The sequence below is a fragment of the Centropristis striata genome, chromosome 3, assembly GCF_030273125.1.
Source record: "Centropristis striata isolate RG_2023a ecotype Rhode Island chromosome 3, C.striata_1.0, whole genome shotgun sequence".
NCBI classification, from domain to species: Eukaryota; Metazoa; Chordata; class Actinopteri; order Perciformes; family Serranidae; genus Centropristis; species Centropristis striata.
Window position 1 is genome coordinate 41,688,113 of NC_081519.1, and position 23,345 is coordinate 41,711,457.

At 37.2% G+C, this 23,345-nt stretch overlaps 1 protein-coding gene across 1 annotated transcript; it reads right to left on the reverse strand.

The window, feature by feature from the left end:
* Positions 1-3,599: 3,599 nt before the first annotated feature.
* On the reverse strand, positions 3,600-22,744 carry si:dkey-264d12.5 (coiled-coil domain-containing protein 30). The gene is made up of 19 exons (XM_059329081.1): positions 22,443-22,744; positions 21,014-21,190; positions 20,803-20,923; positions 19,207-19,418; positions 19,011-19,106; positions 18,421-18,586; positions 18,082-18,153; positions 16,209-16,324; positions 12,708-12,815; positions 9,749-9,871; positions 9,416-9,514; positions 8,709-8,806; positions 8,252-8,333; positions 7,942-8,054; positions 6,773-6,914; positions 5,556-5,692; positions 5,346-5,463; positions 4,446-4,507; positions 3,600-4,357 (listed from the first exon to the last, which is right to left on the reverse strand). The coding sequence occupies exons 1-19, from the start codon at positions 22,455-22,457 to the stop codon at positions 4,174-4,176; spliced, it is 2,241 nt and encodes a 746-aa protein (XP_059185064.1). The 5' UTR covers positions 22,458-22,744; the 3' UTR covers positions 3,600-4,173.
* Positions 22,745-23,345: the final 601 nt, after the last annotated feature.

A 23,345-nucleotide genomic window follows, 5' to 3' on the forward strand; every position in this document is an offset into this window, starting at 1 on the left:
TGGTGCCAATCAAGTTTCTGATTGGCATCACCTGGGAGTACCAAAAGCTCAAAATAAGGCCCCGTTCACACGAGGACGGTCTGAACAGAAGACGCAAAAGTGGCGTCGCGTCTTCACTTTTTATTCCTCGTTTAGACGAGCATTTTCGGGAGGAAATCTGCTGCAAACGGTGACGCAAAAGTGTGTGAAATTGGATTGTATGCAGCCAGGCGGCATCACTTAAAGCCATAAGAGCATCTTTGGGCATGTGGATGTTTTCACACCACACATTTTCATCAGCTACTCCTTCCACAAAGTTCTCCACCATCACTAGATCTCCCAGGTCTCGTTCACAGCCGTCTGGCTCGCCTCCGACCAATCGGTGCATCCAGAATGTGATGGAGGTAATTCCAGATCCTTCTCTGTTCACTAATACTATCTGTACATATCCTGTACATTTGGTGGAAAGACTCCTGTAAGTTTATTAGAGCTGCCAGAGCAGCTTGAAGGTCCCACGCATGGAAATAATCCCACATTTGTTTATTTTCCTGTACTGGAGCATGTATCTGACGTAAACACATACGTGACGTGAGCAGATCAGATCAGAGTTTTGCGTCTTGGACACGATACGGCGGAGCGGATTTAACTTTTCCACTTTGGAGGGTGGTTTCAGATTTTTGCGTCTTTAAGCCCCAAAAACGCCGTCACCGTCTAAACGATAGGCACTTCGGATAAAATATTTTGTCGTTTTCACCCGCGAGCGTCCTCGTGTGAACGGGGCCTAAGAGTCAATAGCAACAGCAAAATAATGAGAAGATTTGGCACATTTTTCTTGGGCACAGCCTACATACTCAGCTCTGCTGCTTTTCCCACAAATGCATGTTCCTTACACATGTGGTACCATTTAAAAGGGGAGACTTCAGGCTTTCCAAGGGTCTAAGATTTATTGCCAAAAAGCATTGTTACAATAACAAAATAATTTACCCAACACAAATTGCCTTACTTTTTGTGCCTAGTTTAGTTTCTAAAGAAGCCAACATCCGCTATGGGACCAGACAAACTGTGAAAAGTTTGGATACAGGCCAATGATTGATAAATCCTTCGAGCTTAATCAATAATGGAAGTTAAACTTTTGTTTTCTCTACATTTTGCATTGATCCTGCCTCTTTTTTATTTTTCGTATATACTTTTTTATTGGTCTGAAATTCATTTTTAAATAGTGCTCATCTATTTTCACTCAGGAAAGCTTCAAATTGATTGTTAAAGCTGATGATGACTGACCTTTTTCTACTTTAAATGCATTTGAGTAAGATGGGGAAGTATACATAAAATGTATGTTGTTACAAGTGTATAGGGTTCTCAAGTCCAGCTATTCTCAACCTTGGGGTCGGGACCCCAATTGGGGTCGCGAGATGATTTCTGGGGGTCGCCAAATCATTTTGGAAGTCAGCTCTGTCTCCACTGTGTTAAAGTGTTCATGTGTTAATGTGTTTTAGTCTTTTTGGTCAATTAATGTCTTTTATTGGTCATTGTGGGGTTTTTTTTTTGTCATTTTGTGTCTTTTTTTTGATCATTTTGTGGTCAAATTATGTCTTTTTTGGTCATTTTGTTTCTTTTTTTGGACATTTTGTGTCTTTTTTTGTCATTTTGTGTCTTTTTTTGGTCATTTTGTGTCTTTTTTGGTCAATTTGTGTCTTTTCTTTGGTCATTTTGTGGTCCATTCGTGTCTTTTTTGGTCATTTTGTTTCTTTTTTCGGGTGATCTGAACTGTGCGTGTGAGATTGTGTTCAGTGAGCGGGGGTCATGGACAACATGCATGTTAAATTGGGGGTTGCGACTCAAAAAGGTTGAGAACTACTGCTCAAGTCAACTGGAAAGTTTACAGCAGATGTGTGGGCGAGATTCTTTCCGAGTGGTTATTTAGACACATTTACTGCTGCATGATTTGTTTTTCTGCAGGGACACAATGATTGTGTTTATTTTGTAAAGGTTTACAATATAACCTTTTGGAAAACATATTGTAAGAAAGACTCTTTCAAAGAGAAATAAAATATGCTGAAGCAACTTGTCCAAGAGATGTCCTTTTTTTTTTAAAAGTAAAAATGCCTTTAATAGTCTTTTTATTTTATTTTATAGTACAATTAGCTTTTAACTTAGATGTTCAAGTCTCTTTTAATCTTTTAGTCTTTTTTATAATCTAACAATTACAGCCAAGCAGCTACTTTCTTGATTAAAGTACATATTATTATATATTATTATTTAGAGCTGCAAAGCTGTAGCTCGTATTTCCGGTTTAGATTTAACACTGTGGTTTTAGCCAAACTTTCTTGCAAAGGAAGGAACCGAAAGATGTGAAAACAAACATCATGATGGAGTGTGAATGTATCTGAAGAGTGACAGTTGTATGTAGGTTTTTTTATTCATCTACTGAGCGGAAAATTCAAGCATTATATACGTATAGTTCAGGCTAGGTTATTAGACATTTAGACACATTTCACGTCTGTAAAAATGCCTTTAATAGTCTTTTTATTTTATTTAATAGTACAATTAGCTTTTAACTTAGATGTTCAAGTCTAAATTGTTCTGCCTCTTTTTTATAATCTAACAATTACATTTAAAAAAAAAAAATCACATTGACAGTCCTCTTCAGATATTTTCTTCAGAGTTAATTTTAGCAAGTACATTCATTTTTTTCTTTTCTTTTCTCTATCTTAAAATATTTAATTTAAATAAAAACAACTTAAAAGATGGGTTTTTAAAAAAAAGCTTAACTTGATAGAATAGTCAAAAAAGACACTTGCTAATCCTTTTTGAGACATAATTATTGAAAGCTTAACAAAGACAAAACATTTGAGGTACAAACTGTAAAACCTTTGTTCTTGTAGATATGTGCCTCAAATTTGATACATTATATTTTAAACATCTTTTTAAACAGACTGAGGGGCCAACTGGCCACATGTTCAGCCAAGCAGCTACTTTCTTGATTAAAGTACATATTATCATTATATCATATTATTTAGAGCTGCAAAGCTGTAGCTCGTATTTCCGGTTTAGATTTAACACTGTGGTTTTAGCCAAACTTTCTTGCAAAGGAAGGAACCAAAAGATGTGAAAACAAACATCATGATGGAGTGTGAATATATCTAATATATTAAGTGTGATATATATCTGAAGTGTGACAGTTGTGTGTAGGTTTTTTTATTCATCTACTGAGCGGAAAATTCAAGCATTATATACGTATAGTTCAGGCTAGGTTATTAGACATTTAGACACATTTCACGTCTGTAAAAATGCCTTTAATAGTCTTTTTATTTTATTTAATAGTACAATTAGCTTTTAACTTAGATGTTCAAGTCTCTTTTAATTGTTCTGCTTCTTTTTTATAATCTAACAATTACATTTAAAAAAAAAAAAATCACATTGACAGTCCTCTTCAGATACTTTCTTCAGTTAATTTTAGCAAGTGACGTTCATTTTTTTCTTTTCTTTTTTCTATATTTAATTTAAATAAAAACAACTTAAAAGATGGGTTTTAAAAAAAGCTTAACTTGATACAATAGTTAACAATACATAAATTAAACATAAGTTAAACATTTGAGGTACAAACTGTTAAACCTTTGTTCTTGTAAATATGTGCCTCAAATTTGATACATTATATTTTAAACATTTTTTTAAAGAGACCGAGGGGCCAACTGGCCACATGTGCAGCCAAGCAGCTACTTTCTTGATTAAAGTACATATTATATAGAGCTGCAAAGCTGTAGCTCCTATTTCCGGTTTAGATTTGACACTGTGGTTTTAGCCACAGGATATGGTACCAAACTTTCGTGCAAAGGAAGAAACTAAAAGATGTGAAAACAAACGTCATGATGGAGTGTGAATGTATCTGAAGTGTGACGGGTGGGTGTAGGTTTTTTTATTCATCTACTGAGCGGAAAATTCAAGCATTATACACATATAGGTCAGGCTAGGTTATTAGACATTTAGACACATTTCACGTCTGGATTTGGAACCATTAAAAAATGTATTATCAACAGCAGTTTTTTCCTAAAATTTCTTAATTCTTTTCCATTTTTGTTGTGTTCAGTATGAACAAGAGAAAGCCAGAGAACAGGAATTTTGTTGATTAATTTACTTACAAATAAAACATTTTTTTACACAGTGTATTCATTTTGCAGACAGATAACAAAAATCTCAGGAGCACGTACTGTCTGAGCGGCTGAAGGCAGCCAAGGGAGTCGAGTGTTTCTGAGCCGAGATCAGATTCAGGTAGCCCATCTCTGCTGACCGAGAGATGAAACAGTGAGGGGAGGAGGTCACGTCTGTCTGACTGTCGTCCAGTAAACCCTCAATTTCAGACGACTCAGCCATCTTCACACTAGGGACGCAATCAAAGGTGACAGAATGATGTTTCATTTAGCAACCAAACAGGTCTCGCTTCAATTCTGAAACAGGGTCAGATTTACCTTGAAGTTTGAACAGGGAGGGATTTAAAAACCTGCAGAAGATTAGATGTTTTCTTCAGCTCCTAATAAAACAAAACATAAAATATGAAGGATTAATATATCATTTGGAAAAAAAATCAGTCTTTCTCTAATAGAACAACATGTGTCAGTCTGTATTTTATTAGGAAGGAGTTGGTCTAAAGCAGTAGTTCTCAACCTTTTTGAGTCGCGACCCCCAATTCAACATGCATGTTGTCCGCGACCCCCGCTCACTGAACACAATTTCACACGCACAGTTCAGATCACCCAAAAAAGAAACAAAATGACCAAAAAGAGGAAACAAAATGACCAAAAAAGACACAAATTGAGCAAAAAAGACAGAGCAGAAAAGACACAAAATGACCAAAAAAAGACACAAAATGACCAAAGAAAAGACACAAATTGACCAAAAAAGACACAAAATGACCAAAAAAAGACACAAAATGACCAAAAAAAGACACAAAATGACCAAAGAAAAGACACAAATTGACCAAAAAAGACACAAAATGACCCAAAAAAGAAACCAAATTACCAAAAAAGACACAAAATGCCCCAAAAAAGAAACAAAATGACCAAAAAAGACACAAATTGACCACAAAATGATCAAAAAAAGACACAAAATGACATAAAAGGACACAAAATGACCAAAAAAACACACAAAATGACCAAAAAAAGACACAGAATGACCAAAAAAGACACAAAATTACAAAAAAAACCCACAATGACCAATAAAAGACATTAAGTGAAAGACAGAGCTGACTTCCAAAATGATTTGGCGACCCCCAGAAATCATCTTGCGACCCCAAATTGGGGTCCTGACCCCAAGGTTGAGAATAGCTGGTCTAAAGTAGTAGATGAAAGAGACTTGACTGTCCTTCGTACCTCAGCAAAGTGGAGTGACTGCATGTTCTGCAGGCTGCGCTCCAGGACAGCCAGCTGATTGGACATGTTGAGTATTTTGTTTCTTAGTTTCTTGTTTTCCATCTCTAGAAAGTCGACCCTTGAGATCAAGACAGGAAACACACATGAGCTAAATCTGCAGTTTTCCTTTGAACATAATGTGTGGAATCTCATGCAGGTTAAGTTCAGTACCTGCATTTGGACAAAGAAGCTGTGAGATTACTGTCTTTCTTGTTGTGCTCCTCTTCATTTAACTGCTGTAGAAGCCTTCTCCTCTCAACAAGAAGTTTCTCATTTTCCTGGGTAATACTTAGAGTAAGCTCTTTTTCCTGAAGAACAAAAATGAATAAAATGAAATAAAACAAATACTTTAATCATCCAAATGTATATAATCAAATTTATTTGAAGAAAAAAAAAAGTATAGTATAGTACAGAAGAGGCTTAGGGTCACACATGAAAACATTTTTTCTTCCGTACTACAGAGTGAGTAAACACATGAATTGCATTATGACTGTGTCTCCTGAGAACTTTCACCTTTACCACAGTTTAACACGACGGTTGTAGGCGTCAATGCAACAACATACTGTCGCTGCAGAGGAAAAATCTGTCATCTTTTTTACCAGAGCAATCTTCTGCTATATCAGGGGTCGGCCACCTTTATGGGCAAAAGAGCCGCTGCTGCACGAAAAAAGGGAAAAAATGTCGGAATAGACACACAAAACCTTATTTCAAGCCTTAAGATGAGGATAAAACAGCCTACTGAGTCTAAACTAGCCTACCAGCTTTACTAATAGGTCATAATGAGCATTTATCAATATGATTTTGTCAGAAAGCAGTGAGAACCAAAGTGCAAATTAAAACCAGACTTGAAGTTGGTAAAATTTAGAGGTTAAGGTGCCGTGCAGTAGACTTTTGTAAGCTATGATGCACATTTAAGTTGAGCAAAAAGTTTAAAAAAAATGTTTTAATGCTGTTAATAAGCTGCACATTTTTACGATCGAAGGATATAAATTGCTTCGGGTCTACACCAATGTTAAATAAAAATTAAAACAGAAACAAATAACCGTATGAACCGGTATAAATGTTTTGCTCATAACCACAGGCTAGCCACAGGCTATGAGCAAAGCTATTGCTACTGCAGATGGCCTGAAGAGCCACATATGGCTCTGGAGCAGCAGGTTGCCTACCCCTGTACTATATTAACACAATATTGATATTGAAATATATCATGTGAATTAAAAAAAAAAACATCCCAAAATAATAAAAAAAAAATCATGACAATTTAAATTTTAAACCAGATGCTTTCAAAAATAGCCAATAAAAACACAAACATGAGAACATGTTCCTGAAACAGTCGGCCCACCTCATTGGTTTCTGTGGTGTAAAGTAGGACACAGCTGCATATTTACCTTTGCCACTGAATGGGAACACAAAGACAGTTCTCGCTCTAGATGCTTTATCTTCTCATCACGCCATGTGGTTTCATCACCACATTTCTGTTTGGCCCGGCACAGTTTCACCTTGTGCTTCTCCTTCATTTCGTGGTATTTACTGTAAGGAGAACAAAGACCAAAGTCACACATCATCAAGCCTAACGCCTGTTTTGAACTTTTCATCTCTACTGCATTTGTGTCTTTGACAGGAAGAGCTGAGGACCAGCGCCCCGTCACGGTGCTACGTGATTCTGGCTGTTCTCAGTCTTTCATCCTCTCTAGAGTGTTGCCGTGGAGTCCTAAGTCTGCCTGCGGGAGAAGTTCTGTTAGAGGTATTGGGAGGTGTTGTGCCCGCATCCCTTCACCAAGTCCACATAAAGTCTGAACTGGTTACCGGGTGTTTGGGACAACAACAAACCACAGTGAACATGAAGGAAGAAGCTGATGAGACCTTTGGTTGGCCCCGTGGATGATGGGACATTTAGTTACTAAAAACCAACGGATGGAAGCGTCGATAAGAGCATGGTTGTGTTGCTAGGCAACAAGGATTTCACATATCACCGCACGACTCCAGCCTCAAGTATCACCTCAATGCTAAACATATAGCAGCTAGCGGCTAGTGTGGTAGCTAGCGTGGATTGTGTTTTACTTAATAAAACAAAGTATTCTAGTTTACAGAAGGTCTACCTACCTATAGGCTACCTGGATTTATGAAATGTACTATATTTCTAAATATGCTATTGCTACACTTAATGGCAAAAATTGCACTGGTCTGTTGGACTTGAACAAAAATAAAAATACAATATTTTTGTTGCTTGAGCTTATGTATTCAATCATTATTCAATGGTATACTAAAAATCCATGTGAAAAAACTACTTCTCACTGTTCTCAGGTCAAATATTTATATGTGATTAATTTCAATTAATTAATTACAAAGCCTCTTATTATTATTATTATTAGTTGTGGTATTATAGATATGATTGTACTATGAAGGGACGTTGTCATATGCTGTCAAGAGTTTTCAGTGTCTTCTACAGGGTTCATACAAACAAATCTAATTAGCCAAGATAAAAAAAATATATATTTTTATCAAGCTTTATGGAGTAGTTTCTCTCAAATTTTTCAGCTGAAGGCAACATCATTACCTTCGCTCTTTGTCGAGGCATTTGAGGGTTTCACAGATCTCCTTCTTGAGCATCTCACACTCTTCCTGCGTTGCCAGCAGAGTATTGACTGATTCTTGATAATCAGGAAACACCTGTGGTCCAAAGTACAGACATCAGATGAAAATGACCAGTTCCCTTACATGTAGTACATAACGCAGCGTAAGATGTGCCATTCAAACCAATTTACTGCTTTGGCTTATCAGCTTTTAATACTTCCTGCCTTTAAATAATGTTTCACAGTCAAAAATTAATTGGATACAGTCCAGTGCTTTCAAACATCAGAAATGACCTTGTGCAGTGTGTTCTCCTCGTTCTGTGTCGGCAGCTCTTCATCTTTGACTTGACGGTGACCGTTTTCACAATGCTGCTTCCTTCAAACACACAGAAACCTTCATGACTTATATTTCAATGCAACAATAGGACTCATGCAAGAAATAACTTTCTCTTACTTGAGAATACATCATTTATATGGGATTTTCATCTCAAAATCACCACATAGTAAGGAAATATACAATCCATTACTGAAAAACTGCACATATGTCCTACAACAGGTCGGGCAACTTCTGTGCATAAGAGTGAAGTCGAAATATGACTAAATTGGTGAATGCAGCAGGTTCTCCTAAATCTTTTGTACGAGCCACTTCAGAATGAATCTTTTCATACAGTTGGTTTTTGCATGAGGCCCACTGCGAGTTGGCATGGAGATTAAGTAGCTGCTGGATGCTGTACGGAGGGAAAAATCCTACTTTTGATCCTGAATGTTGTTTTCTTTGGTGCAGATGGATGCTATAAGTTTATCCAGGTCATCATTGGAAGCATCCATTTGCTGCTTGAGTAAATGTATCTGAAAGGATAGGAAAAGGTTTTGAATTCATGCACTGGGAAACAAAGAACATTCTAGTTGTACTGTAGGAAAAATTCCTACAAAGAAATGTGTGTGTGTGTGTGTGTGTGTGTGTGTGTGGTATTGGCGGTGGTGGAGGGCAAATAAAGAGAAAGCTAAAAAGAAATACATGACCATTAGAACAAATTATAATGACAAGAACTAGTAAACTTTAAAAAATAATGATTTAAAAAAAAATACATTTGACTAATGCTAATACTAATCCTTCCTTTGATTGTTTTTGTGTACTTGTCTGAAACCTCTCAATATTTTGTATTATTATTATTATTATTATTAATAATAATAGTAATAATAATAATAATAATAATAATAATAAATGTTATAATGATAATGATTTTATTAAGGGCACAAAAAGTCTGTAGCACACTAAATTAAAGTGGACAATATATACAAAATTACAATTAAATAAAACAGTAAAAATACAAAAGACAGACAGCAGCGAACTGCAGCAACACAAACTGGAGCACGGAACATGACAGAACAACCTGCACATGTATTGGTACATATGATTTTGTATTATTAGTATTATTCATATTTTGAATTACTTACTTCTGACTCCTTCTCCAAAATGCATCTCGATTGAGCGCTGAGCTTATTTTGTAAATCTCTGCAGATCACATTGCTCTGACTCAATTCATTTGCCTGAGACTGGAAACACAACAAGATCAACATCACACATCAGTTTTATTTCACGAGTAACAGTTGTTCAACACTTTCTGTTCAGGTTGGATCCATGCACATGAAGATTTGTGTGAACTGAGTTGAACCTTGTGCTGTTTCACATAAAATACAGGTGTGCTCTGTTTGATCTTGTGATAGCAGGAAAAGCAGGTGTAATCTTCTCATGTGATGCTCAGGTATTTATGAGGCAGTAAGACTCACCTCAGCTAACTCATGAACCTGGTTGGCCTGAAGCTGCACATTGAGGAGGTGCTGCTCAGCCTGCTGCTGCTGCTCCTGCAGGGCCGCCTCCAGCCGCTGCACCTCCCTCTGCAGAGATATCACCTGAGACATAATGCAGATCTATGGAGTTACCAAATGTCTGTCTCAGCACAGGCTCCATATTCATAATGCACCTTTGAGGTTTGACTGATCAGGATTTTTACATTTGCTGACAAAAGAGGCACCAAAGCTTCCATCAGGTGATAATTTGTTATGTGCAAATAATCCATCTTTCATACATACAGGTGCTGGTCATATAATTAGAATATCATGAAAAAGTTGATTTATTTCAGTAATTCCATTCAAAAAGTGAAACTTGTATAATGTATACATTCATTCCACACAGACTGATATATTTCAAGTGTTTATTTCTGTCAAGTCAGCAGTCTTCCCCATGATTGTGTAGCCTACAGAACTAGACTGAGAGATCATTTAAAGGCCTTTGCAGGTGTTTTGAGTTAATTTTCTGATTAGAGTGTGGCACCAGGGGTCTTCAATATTGAACCTTTTCACAATATTCTAATTTTCTGAGATACTGAATTTGGGATTTTCATTATTTGTCAGTTATAATAATCAAAATTAAAAGAAATAAACACTTGAAATATAACAGTCTGTGTGGAATGAATGCATACATTATACAGGTTTTACTTTTTGAATAGAATTACTGAAATAAATCAACATTTTCATGATATTCTAATTATATGACCAGCACCTGTACAATCACAAAAAATGTTTTTAACTGTTTGGTTTGAAGGGTTCTCTCGTTTTACTATGTGGTCTTACTGTGCCCTCTTCTTCTGCAATAATAAGATAAGATTTTCCTTTATTAGTCCCACAATGGGGAAATTTCAAGCATTACAGCAGCAAAGTGGATTGCAAGATAGAGAGGAGTTTCAATAAAAATAACAATAAATAGTAAACAAGCACTATAAACTACTATATATTAACAATTAAACAAGTAAAAAAATATACAAAGGTATTAACAATTTACTATTTAAACAAGTAGAAATATAGAAAAAGTATTAACAATTCAGACATGTAGAAATATAAAAAGTATTAACAATATATAATAATATAATGGTGTTCCAACTGGAGACTTGGGGCAACTTACTGCTTATCTTGAGGATCAACTCCAAATAACCACGTAACCATAGTGGATGGAAACAAGCAATCAAACATTCATTCTTATTTGCTGATTTCCCCAAAATGTGTAAGACATTTTGATGGAAACCTGGCTGGTGACAGATGTAATGCTTAAGGTTCTGTGTAGTGAGACTTACTTTAGATAACTCATTGGCCCGGTTGGCCTGAACCTGCACAGTCTGCTGCTGCAGCTCCTGCAGGGCCGACTCCAACCGCTCCACCTGGGAAAATATATAAAAACACATGATTAAATGTGCCATACTGTACACTGCATCTGTGTCTATGACCAGGGTCCACATCTATCAGACATTCACAGTCAAATATTACATATCGTTCAATATAATGTGTTGTTGCCTTGTAAAAAACCGGCATATGTTTTTAGCAGCTGATTAGATTGAGTGGGAAGATTTTAAAGAGGATAATTTTCTGTCACTTCATTTATCATTTATCTATTTTGATTGCAAGCAATTCCTCATTTGCTGTGTGAACCACCACAAGCCTTGTTATATTGTTGGAGAAAATCTTGATAAACACTGGATGACAAGAGTTTTTTGGAAAAACAGCCTTGTGCAGGATTTAATGAAAGATATCAAAATAAAGATTCGTACAATTTGGTCAGAACAAAAGTGCGTATTTCACTCGTGAGGCTTGACTCTCGCTCTTTAATTTCCTGGTTTTGTTCTCATATGATACTTTGGGATTTCCAGGGAACTCCTGAATCAGAGTTAACACCTTAACACCCATAACAAGATGTACCAGGATGGACCGGGCTGCCAAACGTTCATGCTTAGAGACACTGTGTCTGTCTTTTGACAGACACACTTTTTGTGTGCTTATATGATTGAAAACTTTAAAAGATGATCTAATATTCTCTAATAATTCCCCTAATCATACTCCCTTTATTAGTATTTATACCAAATATAGAAACCATACCATAACATATGCTTTATCTTGTCTGTAAACTGAGTGACTATATGATTCAAAAAAATAAATGAAATTACATTCATAATATATATACAATGCTTAGTGGAATAAAATCAATTATCTTCAGATTACTATGAGTGAAACTTCACTTACTACTTTGATTAACTTTCACATGATGGACTGTTATAATATCACAATAAATGTATATAAATAAATAAATAAGTAAGTATATATATATAATATAATAAAAGTTGTAATTATTGAAAGATAGAGAGTAGAGATTTTGAACAAAAAAATTATAAATGTCATCAAGAACAAAAGCCAGTGAATTCAACATTGGCAAAATGCTGAGTGATCTAAATGTTCTCCCATCAATCTGCATTCATGTGAGACCTCAACATGAGAAAAGACATCAGAGTGTAAACCCACTGCATTCATGTAATTACTCACTCCCTGCCACCTCCTTTACCACAAAGCTTTCAGCCTGAACAATGAACTTCTCATGTTCATCTACTCTGTATTTACATGATAATTCAGATTCAATTTGATTAACCCATTGATGCCTAAAACTTCCTGTAAAACCTCTGGGTGATTTTAAAATAAGCCCCTAAAACCTGAAGTGTATCTGGAAATTCAACAGAAGTGTCAACGATTCTACTAAATAATAGATTTTTCAGCCTCTGTAGCAGATAGAAATGAAATTCAAAAAGTATTTGAGAGCTTATACAAATACTACAAAACGACGTATCCGCTTTCCAGGCTTCAATGGGTTAATAAAAGTTCTGTATTTTCTAACGTGTATTTGTTTTCAAAGTTAAACAGTGAGGCATACTTCAGGCTGCTGGGTGGCCCGGTTAGCCTGAACCTGCACAGTGAGGACCTGCTGCTGCTCCTGCAGAGCCAACTCCAGCCGCTCCGCCTTCTCCTGCAGAGACACCACCTAAGACAAACACACACACACACACACACAGTATGTAGTAGGACTGTAACTCTTTTTCATTACAGATACATCTGCTGGACATTATCTTCATTAATCAATTAATATTTGGTATGCAACAAATGAGAAAGCAGTGAAAATGCCCATAACAATTTACCAGAGCACAGGTTGACATATTCAAACATTTAGTTTTGTCCATAGACAGTATATATAATAAAACAAATAAATATAAATAATAAATGCATAATACTGTAATAAGTATTGTTGAATCATCAGTCCAAACCCCCAAAATATCAATTTAACTGTATTGTTTAAAAAGCAAAGCTACCAATCCTAGCAAGAAGCTGTAAGCAGCGAATTTTGCAAAAGATTAATTTTCTGTCAATCAATTAATCAACAAAAACTATTCAGTGCAGTAATGATTACATTTAAATTTCTAAATCTTTACCAGTGGCACACATACACAAGACACTTAAGACAATAAAACAAATGATATAAAATCATAATAAAGACAAGAATACAATTGCTTGTTTCAGACCACAGCTGACATTTATAATGCACATTTCATTTTCAAGTAGTGTCTTCTTCACAAGTGTTCTAACAGAGCACTGACCTTGTGGTCAGCTACGTTAGACATAGAGTTGTCGTTTGTACAACCAGCTGCCGGTTAACAAAACAGGAAAGCCGTGTGGTCTACTGAACACCACTACAAGGGTCATAGATACATGTATCTACATCATACACACCAGTCTCCAGTGAAGCACAGTGAATGTTCTATAAACACTATCAGTTAATTGTTTTATTATTGCCGGTAGTGTGCTAGATTAAACTTTATATTATTACATTATAGTGGAATATACATACTTATTGCTACATACACAGAAGGACAGTGGTACTCAACACTTTGTTCAGGCTGGACTGTAAATGTGCTTTACAACATGGTATAATGTACCTTTTCATAAAGGCCTACTGTCTAAATAGGGTAGACTGAAATACTAGATTAGATTAGATTCAACTTTATTGTCATTGCACATATCACAGGTAGAAAGTAACAAAATGCAGATAATATCTAACCAGAAGTGCTAAAGCAGTAGTTAAATAGCATGAAGCAGTAATATACAGAATCCAAGGTATGAAATAATATATATATATATAATATATATATATATATATTATATATTATATATTATAATATATATATAATATATATAATATATATTATATATATATATATATATATATATAATATATATATATATATATATACACACTACAAGGGTCATAGATACATGTATCTACATCATACACACCAGTCTCCAGTGAAGCACAGTGAATGTTCTATAAACACTATCAGTTAATTGTTTTATTATTGCCGGTAATATGCTAGATTAAACTCTATATTATTACATTAATAATAATAATAATAATAATAATACATTAAATTTTTATAGCGCTTATAAAAGGTACTCAAAGTCGCTTTACATGACACTTTATTTAGACACACACAAACACAAAATACAGAAGAAAACAACTAAACAGAGATGAGAGATTATGAGTTCAGGTATTGTAAGCTATTTTGAAAAGGTCGGTTTTGAGTTGGTTTTTGAAGGCGTGGAGGGAGTCGGAATTGCGGATGTGAGTAGGGAGGGAGTTCCAGAGGGTCGGAGCAGCAGTGGAGAAGGCTCTGTCGCCAATGGTGCGGTGCTTGGTCCTGGTGATGGGGGTCAGTAGGTTGGCGTCTGAAGATCTGAGGTTGCGGGTGGGGGAGTGACGTTGGAGCAGATCTGTGAGGTATGGGGGAGCAAGGTTATTGGGGGCTTTGTAGGTGATGAGCAGGATCTTAAAGTGGATTCTGTGCTGGATAGGGAGCCAGTGAAGGTGCTGAAGGATGGGCGTGATGCGGTCTCTGGAGCGGGAGTGGGTGAGCAAACGAGCAGCTGAATTTTGGACGTATTGTAGTTTTTGAAGGTTGGTGGAGGGGAGGCCATAGAGAATGCTGTTGCAATAGTCCAGTCTGGAGGTTATAAAAGCATGAATTAGTGTTTCGGCAGCGGAGGAGAACAGGATAGGGCGAAGACGTGAGATGTTGCGGAGGTGGAAGAAGGATGTTTTGGTGATGTTCTTGATGTGAGTTTTGAAGGAGAGAGTTGGATCCATGGTGACGCCGAGATTTCGGACAGAGGGGGAGGGGGTGACTGTGTGTCCATCAATGTTCAGTGAGAAGTCCTGGGAAGAGGGGAGGCGGGATTTGGGGCCAATGACGATGATTTCTGATTTGTTGTAGTTTAGTTTGAGAAAGTTGCTGTTCATCCAGGTTTTTATGTCGGTGAGGCAGTTTGTGATGGTGAGCAGAGTGGCGGGAGTGATGGTTTTTGTGGAGAGGTAGAGTTGGGTATCGTCTGCATAGCAATGAAATTGTAGTCCATGGTGGCGTATGATGTGACCGAGGGGTAGCATGTACAGGATGAATAGGAGGGGACCAAGCACCGAGCCTTGGGGGACACCATGTGTGACAGGGATGATATGGGATTTGCAGTTATTGATGGAGATGTAGTGAAATCTATCAGAGAGGTAGGATTTAAACCAGGAGAGTGCTGAGCCAGTGATATCAATGCATGATTGCAGACGACTGAGGAGGATGGAGTGGTCGATGGTGTCAAAAGCGTCGCTGAGGTCGAGGAGGAGGAGAATGTTGAGGGAACCGGAGTCAGAGGCGAGTAGGAGGTCGTTGGTCACTTTTAGTAGAGTGGTTTCGGTGCTGTGGTGGGTACGGAAGCCAGATTGGAATGTTTCGTAGAGTTGATTGGAGTGGAGGTATCGTCCATGGGCCAAAGGCCAAAATTTGACTTTTTGGTACCACTCAAGGTGGCAAAATCTAGTAATGTTTTTTGAAAAGGTACATGTCCATAGATGATATTTTGGTATGATAGCACATCCAAAGTGGTAGCTTTATGACAGTTATCAGCACATAAAGTTATACACCCCCTGCAATAAATAGGCCTCTAAACGCAGGGGGCAAATCCTGTTTTGTGCTCATTTTAAGATCTTTACTCATATGTTATGAGGGCATGTTTGGTATCATTGTAAAGTGTACAATGCTAGCTTTCATTTAGACCTAGTTTTGGGCCTATCTAAAAAAATATAAAGGTCACAGGTCAAAGGTCAAACTGTCTTAACAACTATTTTAAAACTATTTTCGCCTAAACTGTTGTCTTTTTTATAGCACTGTGAAATGTAGTAACAGCACTAACACAAATAACAAAAACTAAAATACTCACAGGACTGTAACAATTCAGGAAATGTATATTCTTCCCATAATATCCTACTATGAGGGATGAATATCTGTCTCAAAGTGATGTTTACAGATAAAATACTTTATTACATCAGGTATCTTACCGTCTGTTGCAGAGTTCCTTTCTCAGCATCCAGGGTGCGTATCTGGTTCCTCAGGGTTCTGATCTCAAGGTCGAGACGATCGTTCAGCTCTTTGGCCTTACGCAGTTCCACCATTTCTTTTGAAAGAAGGTAAGATCATGCACTCATCAGATTATAAATAATACATGTTAAAAATTCTAACTGTATACATTTCAATCATTGTGAAACTTGGTGCATATGCACAAACTTCATTTCCACACCAACGGGTAGCCATAAATGGATGCAGAAACACCTAAACATCAGTGTGCATATCAATACTATCAATACTACTATGAGAAATACGGCAGATAAGTGCAAATTGTAACCGATCGATGAGGTTCTCCAACAGCACGAGAACAACTGTAGTTATGCACGGATGTGGCTATTTGCAGTGTCTGTACCACTATTTCATCACACATTTCTATTAACCATCATCGCAGTACATTTTCAATCACAATTATTAACTAAATGTCATATAGATGATCAATACTCGTGTTGAAACTGACTTTACAAAGTGCTTCACAATTCAGGATCAAATTAAATGATCTTCAACAAGGAGAGGATGGCTGAAATGTAAATAAAAATCATGAAATTCATCACTTATAAATAATAAATAAATACCAATAATAAATCATTTTAAATTAAGTTTGTAAATGTGCCTTTGATTACAGTGTATATACCAAATATAATAGCACATTAGCCATCTCTCAACTCATGAGCTATCTCAGATAAAACTGTGCGTATGCCTGTTCTGAAGTATGTGAGACCTGTGGACATTGTCACTACACATTCTTCCTTTATAAATACAATTTTATATGTAGGTAAGGTATGCACATCATTTACACATCTGGCCTCTGCAGGTAAACTGAAGTGGAAGCTAAAATTGTCTAAAAGGGACAATTCACCCCAAACTCAAAAATACATATTTTTCCTCTTACCTGTAGTGCTAGTCATCAATCTAGATCAGGGGTGTCAAACTCAAATACACAGGGGGCCAAAATTTAAAACTTGGACAAAGTCGTGGGCCAACATTGATATTTATTGAAAAAATTGACCTAAACAAGTTCAAACGAAACGGAACTTGATATAACTTAATATTGCAAACATGCAAAATCGAATATCAAATAAAACAAACAAACACATCAATGGCATTCATTTCCTAAATAAAGTAAGTAAGTAAGTAAGTAAGTAAGTAATAAAATTTAAATAAAAATCGTATGTCCCTTTATTTTATATGCGGCCTTCTTTAAATTTAAATTTAACAGTAATCTTTTTCCACAGGCTAAAAATTCATGTAAGAATAAAATAACAATAATAAACCAAATGACTAATAATAATATCCTTCAATGAATGTGCAACCATTCAAGCCTTGGACTAGCAAGAAAAAGTGCATAAAGACAACTTTAATTGTTGCTCAGTTTGCTACACACTGATCTACTGTGTTCAAGCCAAAACACCAGCAGAGCATTCTGGGATTTGTAGTATTATATTTTGGTATTTCCTCGCGGGCCAAATATAATTTGAGTTATACACCTCTGATCTAGATGGTTTTTGCACCACAAGTCAAGTACCACCTAGTTAATTATATTTAAAGAAAAAGGGCAAATATGTCAATATAGCATCTCCATCTCTTTTTTGGGGTGGACAATCCTGCTAAGAGACAAGTGTGTAAAATAACAGTGATATGTCCTGGAATAATCTCCAGCCTGTATGAACTGGACAGGGAAGTATACAATATCTAATCTGAGCTGCAGCACAGATCTTTTCTTCTTTTTATACCCAATATATAAGCTCAATAAAATATGAAAATTCTTTGGAAACAGTCTGAAGAATACACATGAAGAAGAATTCTCACCATATTTCTTTACTTTTTGTACTTCCTGTCTGAGCTGCTCCACCTCCTGCTGTGCTGCCTGCAGCTCCGGCTCTAAAAAACACAGACATTAGAATAAACACAAAGTTGCTGGCAGAGTTACCGCTTCAATTCAGAGCAGTGGAAGTTGATGGTAACTTAAGTTTTAGTTCAAAGTCTGTGATGTTTTCTTTTTCTAGCAGTGGTGGCAACCTTGACAGAATGACAAAAAAAAGAATACAGGAAACTGTGAGATAATGGTGACAGCAGACTAGTGTGTTATCTTGGACAATCTCTGAGAATAAGACATCTGCTTGTTAGTAGTTGATTAGTATTACTCACCATAAGCTCTTTGGGTCAAATGAGCAGACTCCAGCTCATCAGTCAAACGCCGGATCTCATTGTGGGCCATGGCCAGCCGACGGGAGCCCTCCTCCAGGTCCCGCTCCAGACGGGAACATTCCCTCTCCACGCTGCTTGCTTGGCTGGCCAAATGCCTGGCCTCAGTCTGAAGAGAGAGGGAAATAGCACAAACCAAGTGACCAGGATTAGAGGGATTGCCTTACTATGAAGAAACCCATAAAAAAAACAACAAGAAAATGTTCAGAAATGCATGCAAGAAAAGACAAGACACCTTGGGAATCGCAGTGGATAAAGACACATCAGTGATGTGTTATATTTCATTCCTTCCACCATGCAAAGTTCCCTAGTTTGAGATGGTAACAGAGTTTGAAAACACTGGAACAAAAAAAAGAGGTTGCAGTTAATATGGATGCTGTTTGAAACATGCAAAAAGATCCTCATATCCAAGCGTGCATCCAAAATAAAGTCAGGGTGGCTGATTGTCCCTGATTTTTCAACTGACCTGAGTGCAGTTTTAAGTGTTTGTTAGTACGGGGTGAAGAAGCATTACTGCAGATTAAAGGACATACAGGAATAAATGTATGTTTGCTCTGTGAAGCTTTGTGTAGTCCAAAGAGTCTCTTCCACGGGCTCTGGCTGTGACGTGGTGCCCCCTTGTGGGTAGACTGTGGAATTACATTAGATCACAGAATGATAGAGTAAGTACTTTGCTCACAGAGAAATGTACAGCATCTACGTACAAATCTTAAAGGTTCTTCCTCAAACCTGGTGCACATTGGTGTTCAGTGCCTGGGCCTTTGTGTCCAGCAGGCTGGCTGTGTTCCCATCACCTGTCACACTGCTGGGATCTTCACACGCCTCAAGTAAGGAAGCTCTCTCCACCAGGAGGTAGGCCACCTGCTCACTGGGGCTGCTGTGAATCAGATCTGTGAGACCCTGCTGGTACAGCATCTTTGCCACCTCGCTTATCTGGGCATCTGTCACAACAGAGTGGTGACTGAGTCAGATTAATATATTTCTATTTACCTCAAATGTATTTCCATATTTCTATTTGTACATATTTCTATTTATTGAAGACTTGTTGCATTTGTGTTTTATATTGTTGTTGTATATCTAGTAAAGTGCCCTTTTGGGGGGCAGAGTAAAGTATTTCTGATTCTGACTTCCGATATATTCAAATATTAAAATGTAAAACCTGTGGACTTGTGTCTGGGGTCTTGTCTCTAGAAGGCAGTCAGGTTAAGCCAGCTTTGCCAATAAGGCTTGTGTTCTTCAATGATGAAGACTAACTGGTTGGTATTAAGATGTCTGCCTCAATTGTTTTGCCCGTTGTAACTTTTTGTCTGCACATTCCCACTCCCCCAGCCCTCTGCATTGCCATTAGCTGCCCTCACACTTTACCTTTTCCAGTCACCTGCTCACCTGTTTCCAATTTCCCTCATCAGCCATTCAGTATACAACCTAATTTATGCTTATTCCTCCCCAGACTGTTAATGTGTATTTTTTCAGCTGTTCCTGTTTGCTCTAGTCTGCATTTGGTGACTCTGTCCTGCCGCGTCACCTGCCTTGACGGTTGGTTTGGTGAATTTACATCTGGTCAACGGCTCAATCTCCATCAATTGTCCAACAGGATAGGACAGCTAAAAAGCCTTGTGTTACTTAAAAAAATTAAATTGTTAGATAAATAGATCAGAACAGACTACAATGGACAGTCAGGGCCGCAGAAAGAGCAGTAAACTGCAAGAAACGGGCAGGAAACATTACTGTTGACCCTCCATTTAAATATATATATATATATATATATATACAGTACAGGCCAAAAGTTTGGACACGCACCTTCTCATTCAATGCGTTTTTCTTTATTTTCATGACTATTTACATTGTAGATTCTCACTGAAGGCATCAAAACTATGAATGAACACATATGGAATTATGTACTTAACAAAAAAAAGTGTAAAATAACTGAAAACATGTCTTGTATTTTAGATTCCTCAAAGTAACCACCCTTTGCTTACTAGAATATAAGACATGTTTTCAGATATTTCACACTTTTTTGTTAAGTACATAATTCCACATGTGTTCATTAATAGTTTTGATGAATTTACAATGTCAATAGTCATGAAAATAAAGGAAATGCATTGAATGAGAAGGTGTGTCAAAACTTTTGGCCTGTACTGTATATATATATAATCTGTACTGAATTCTGAATATGAAGGATTCTGTTTTGATTTGTTTCACACTGCGTCCAGCTTTTCTGGAACCAGGGTTGTACGTGTACACATACTTGGCCAATAAAGCTGATTCTGATTCTGAAAATCCTCAATGTAATATGTAGGTAGTGTTCAGGAAAAAATGTCCAACCTTGAAGGGATATTATGCGTCGCAGCTGGTCCTTGAGATGGTCATTTTCATCTTGTATCTCCTGAGCCAAAACATCTTTGTGCTCTGTAAAGATTCGGATCTGCTCCAAGGACTTGCGAACCTGACAGACACAGCCGACACAGACCTTCACTTATTCTTGCTGTTCTTGACAATTTCTTATGTCTCTGATAATTCAGCTGCTATAAATTACCTCCGCCATCTCTGCGAGGTGTTGTGATCGCTGGCTGTCCAGGTCCCATGTCACACTGTTCAGACGGCTTCTAGTGCGCTGGAGGGCACTCCATAGCAAACACAGCTGAGCCTCCTTGGGGGAGTCAGGAGCAAGTCCCTCCTCACTGAACCATGACGCGATTTGCTCCAGCTCCTCCTAGAGATGGTATGGGTGACACATATATGTGGACATGCTCACAGACAAACCACCTTATCTCACCTGTGGTGGCTCGGCCTTCTGCGATGGCTGACTCCACAGTTGCTGTGGTGCTGGTAGTCGGAGTGGCTGACATTTTCAGTGTGTCAGTGAGTAGGAAACATGGGTATGTGTAGTATTATGTATAAGTGTATGGGTATACAGGAAATGTATTGGTATGTTTGTGTGCATCTATGTGTACTGGTATGGTGTACAGATATGCAAGTGTTCGTTTGTACGCTTGTGTGTGTCTATGTGTATCGGTGTACAGATATGCAAGTGTTGATACATAGAATTGATATCATGAAAATGAGAAATTAGTCTGAAGGAAACAGGTAGTTTTGAGTTTGAGTTTCGATTTTGATTTCTAACCTGTTAATATTGTTTAAAGAAGTGGGGTGGGATTGAACAAGTTTTTACTTCTTCCCACCCCTTTTCAAATATGTTGTGGCATTTTTATAGAGTGCTTGGTGGCCTAATCAGTGCAGGAGTCACTAGGGCTGACTCCTGTTGATGCATTATTATTATTGTATTGGTTTTGCATATTTGAAATAAATCATTCAAATCAAATCAAATATTTAGAAAGGGTGTGAATAGGGTATTGCTATTTAAATATTGTTTTAAGCTCATCCTGCATCTTCAAACTGGTGATGCTATAAGATTAAAATACACAAGCAACTTCTTAGGATAAGATTAGATGATTATCAACCTTGTTTCATCTTAAGATGGCAAGAGGCTTGACAAATAAATATTGATCAATGAATGCCTCAACTCTGCACCAGAGTGAGATGGCAGACACCTCTTTTGGCTGTGGCTGAGGTTGTTTGCACATTTTGGGGAGCAGCTGTTTCTTCCTGTGGAGACAGCTGGCACTGCCAACATTGTTCTGTTAAACAGCTTCTTCTTTGCTTATCTGTGGTGGTGTTAAACTGGGAAAACTGAAGAACAAAACAAAACATAACTGACCACATTTTTACCTTGTTATTATAGTTGCATGTGCTGCAGCCACAACTTGCTAACTTTATTTAAAATTCTAGCCTAAAAAAAATCTGTTTGAAAAGATGCAAACGACATCAGATATACATGTTAGGAAAATGAGTAGTGGATAATGCACGAGACATCTAAACAACATTTCCATTGACAGTCTAGCCAAAGTTTAGATTTAAGATAGAAGTTTAGTAAACTTAACGGAGGAAAAGTATGTGTTCGGTACCTTTGGTTGTTCCATTTGTTCTGCGATGGCAAAAAAACAACTTTGGACCGTAGTTTTCAATCACATTTCTGCGTCCATTTTCGTAGTTTTCCGAAAAAGTCCGACTTTGACACGGAAAAATCAACTCTCACAGACAGACGTAGCCTCGCGTTCCAGAACACTGTGACGTAAACACTCGAGCCCACCGTCTTCACGCTGTTTAACGGTCATAAACGGTAACAGGCTGCGTGCTGAACAGGAATACTTTTTATAAACAGATACTCAAAACAGCGATATGAAGTGGAAACGGGATGTGGGCTGAGGCTGAAGGTGTGGACATGAAGTATCTTTGTCTGTGGTTGCAGAAAAAAAAGTGGTGTTGTGAAGTTCTGAATCTACTTGATGTGAAGATTCAGGGCTCCTGCTCCTGCGCATGGGCTGTCCGTGGGTCCTTGAAGGAGTCTTGTAAGACCGTTAACAGCGTGAGTAGTTTAAAGCCACCAGTAAATATCAGTAAAAACGAAACTTTTTTTTTTTTTCCATAACCTGCTTTGGGAGTGGGGGGGTGGGAAGGAGGGGGTCATTGTTTGGGTTGTTATGTACCTGGATGTTTTGAAAATGAATAAATAAAGTATTTTAAAAAAAATAAAACTTTGTGTACCAATGTCATGTTCAATATTTGGCTAAATAAGTACACTTATTGGACACCTCTACTCATAACGGGTGTGGCATCTAAGGTAATAACAAATCTGAGGTAATTAATAGTATTTCTATTTTTACATTATATCTCAACTTCACTGCATTTTATAGAACTTTTCAAAAAGATTTTTTACATACAAAATTTATGATGCGGCATGCATTGTTATTGTTATAGATTAAACTACCCAATATATATAATCTATCCGATTTTTTCCCATCCATCAC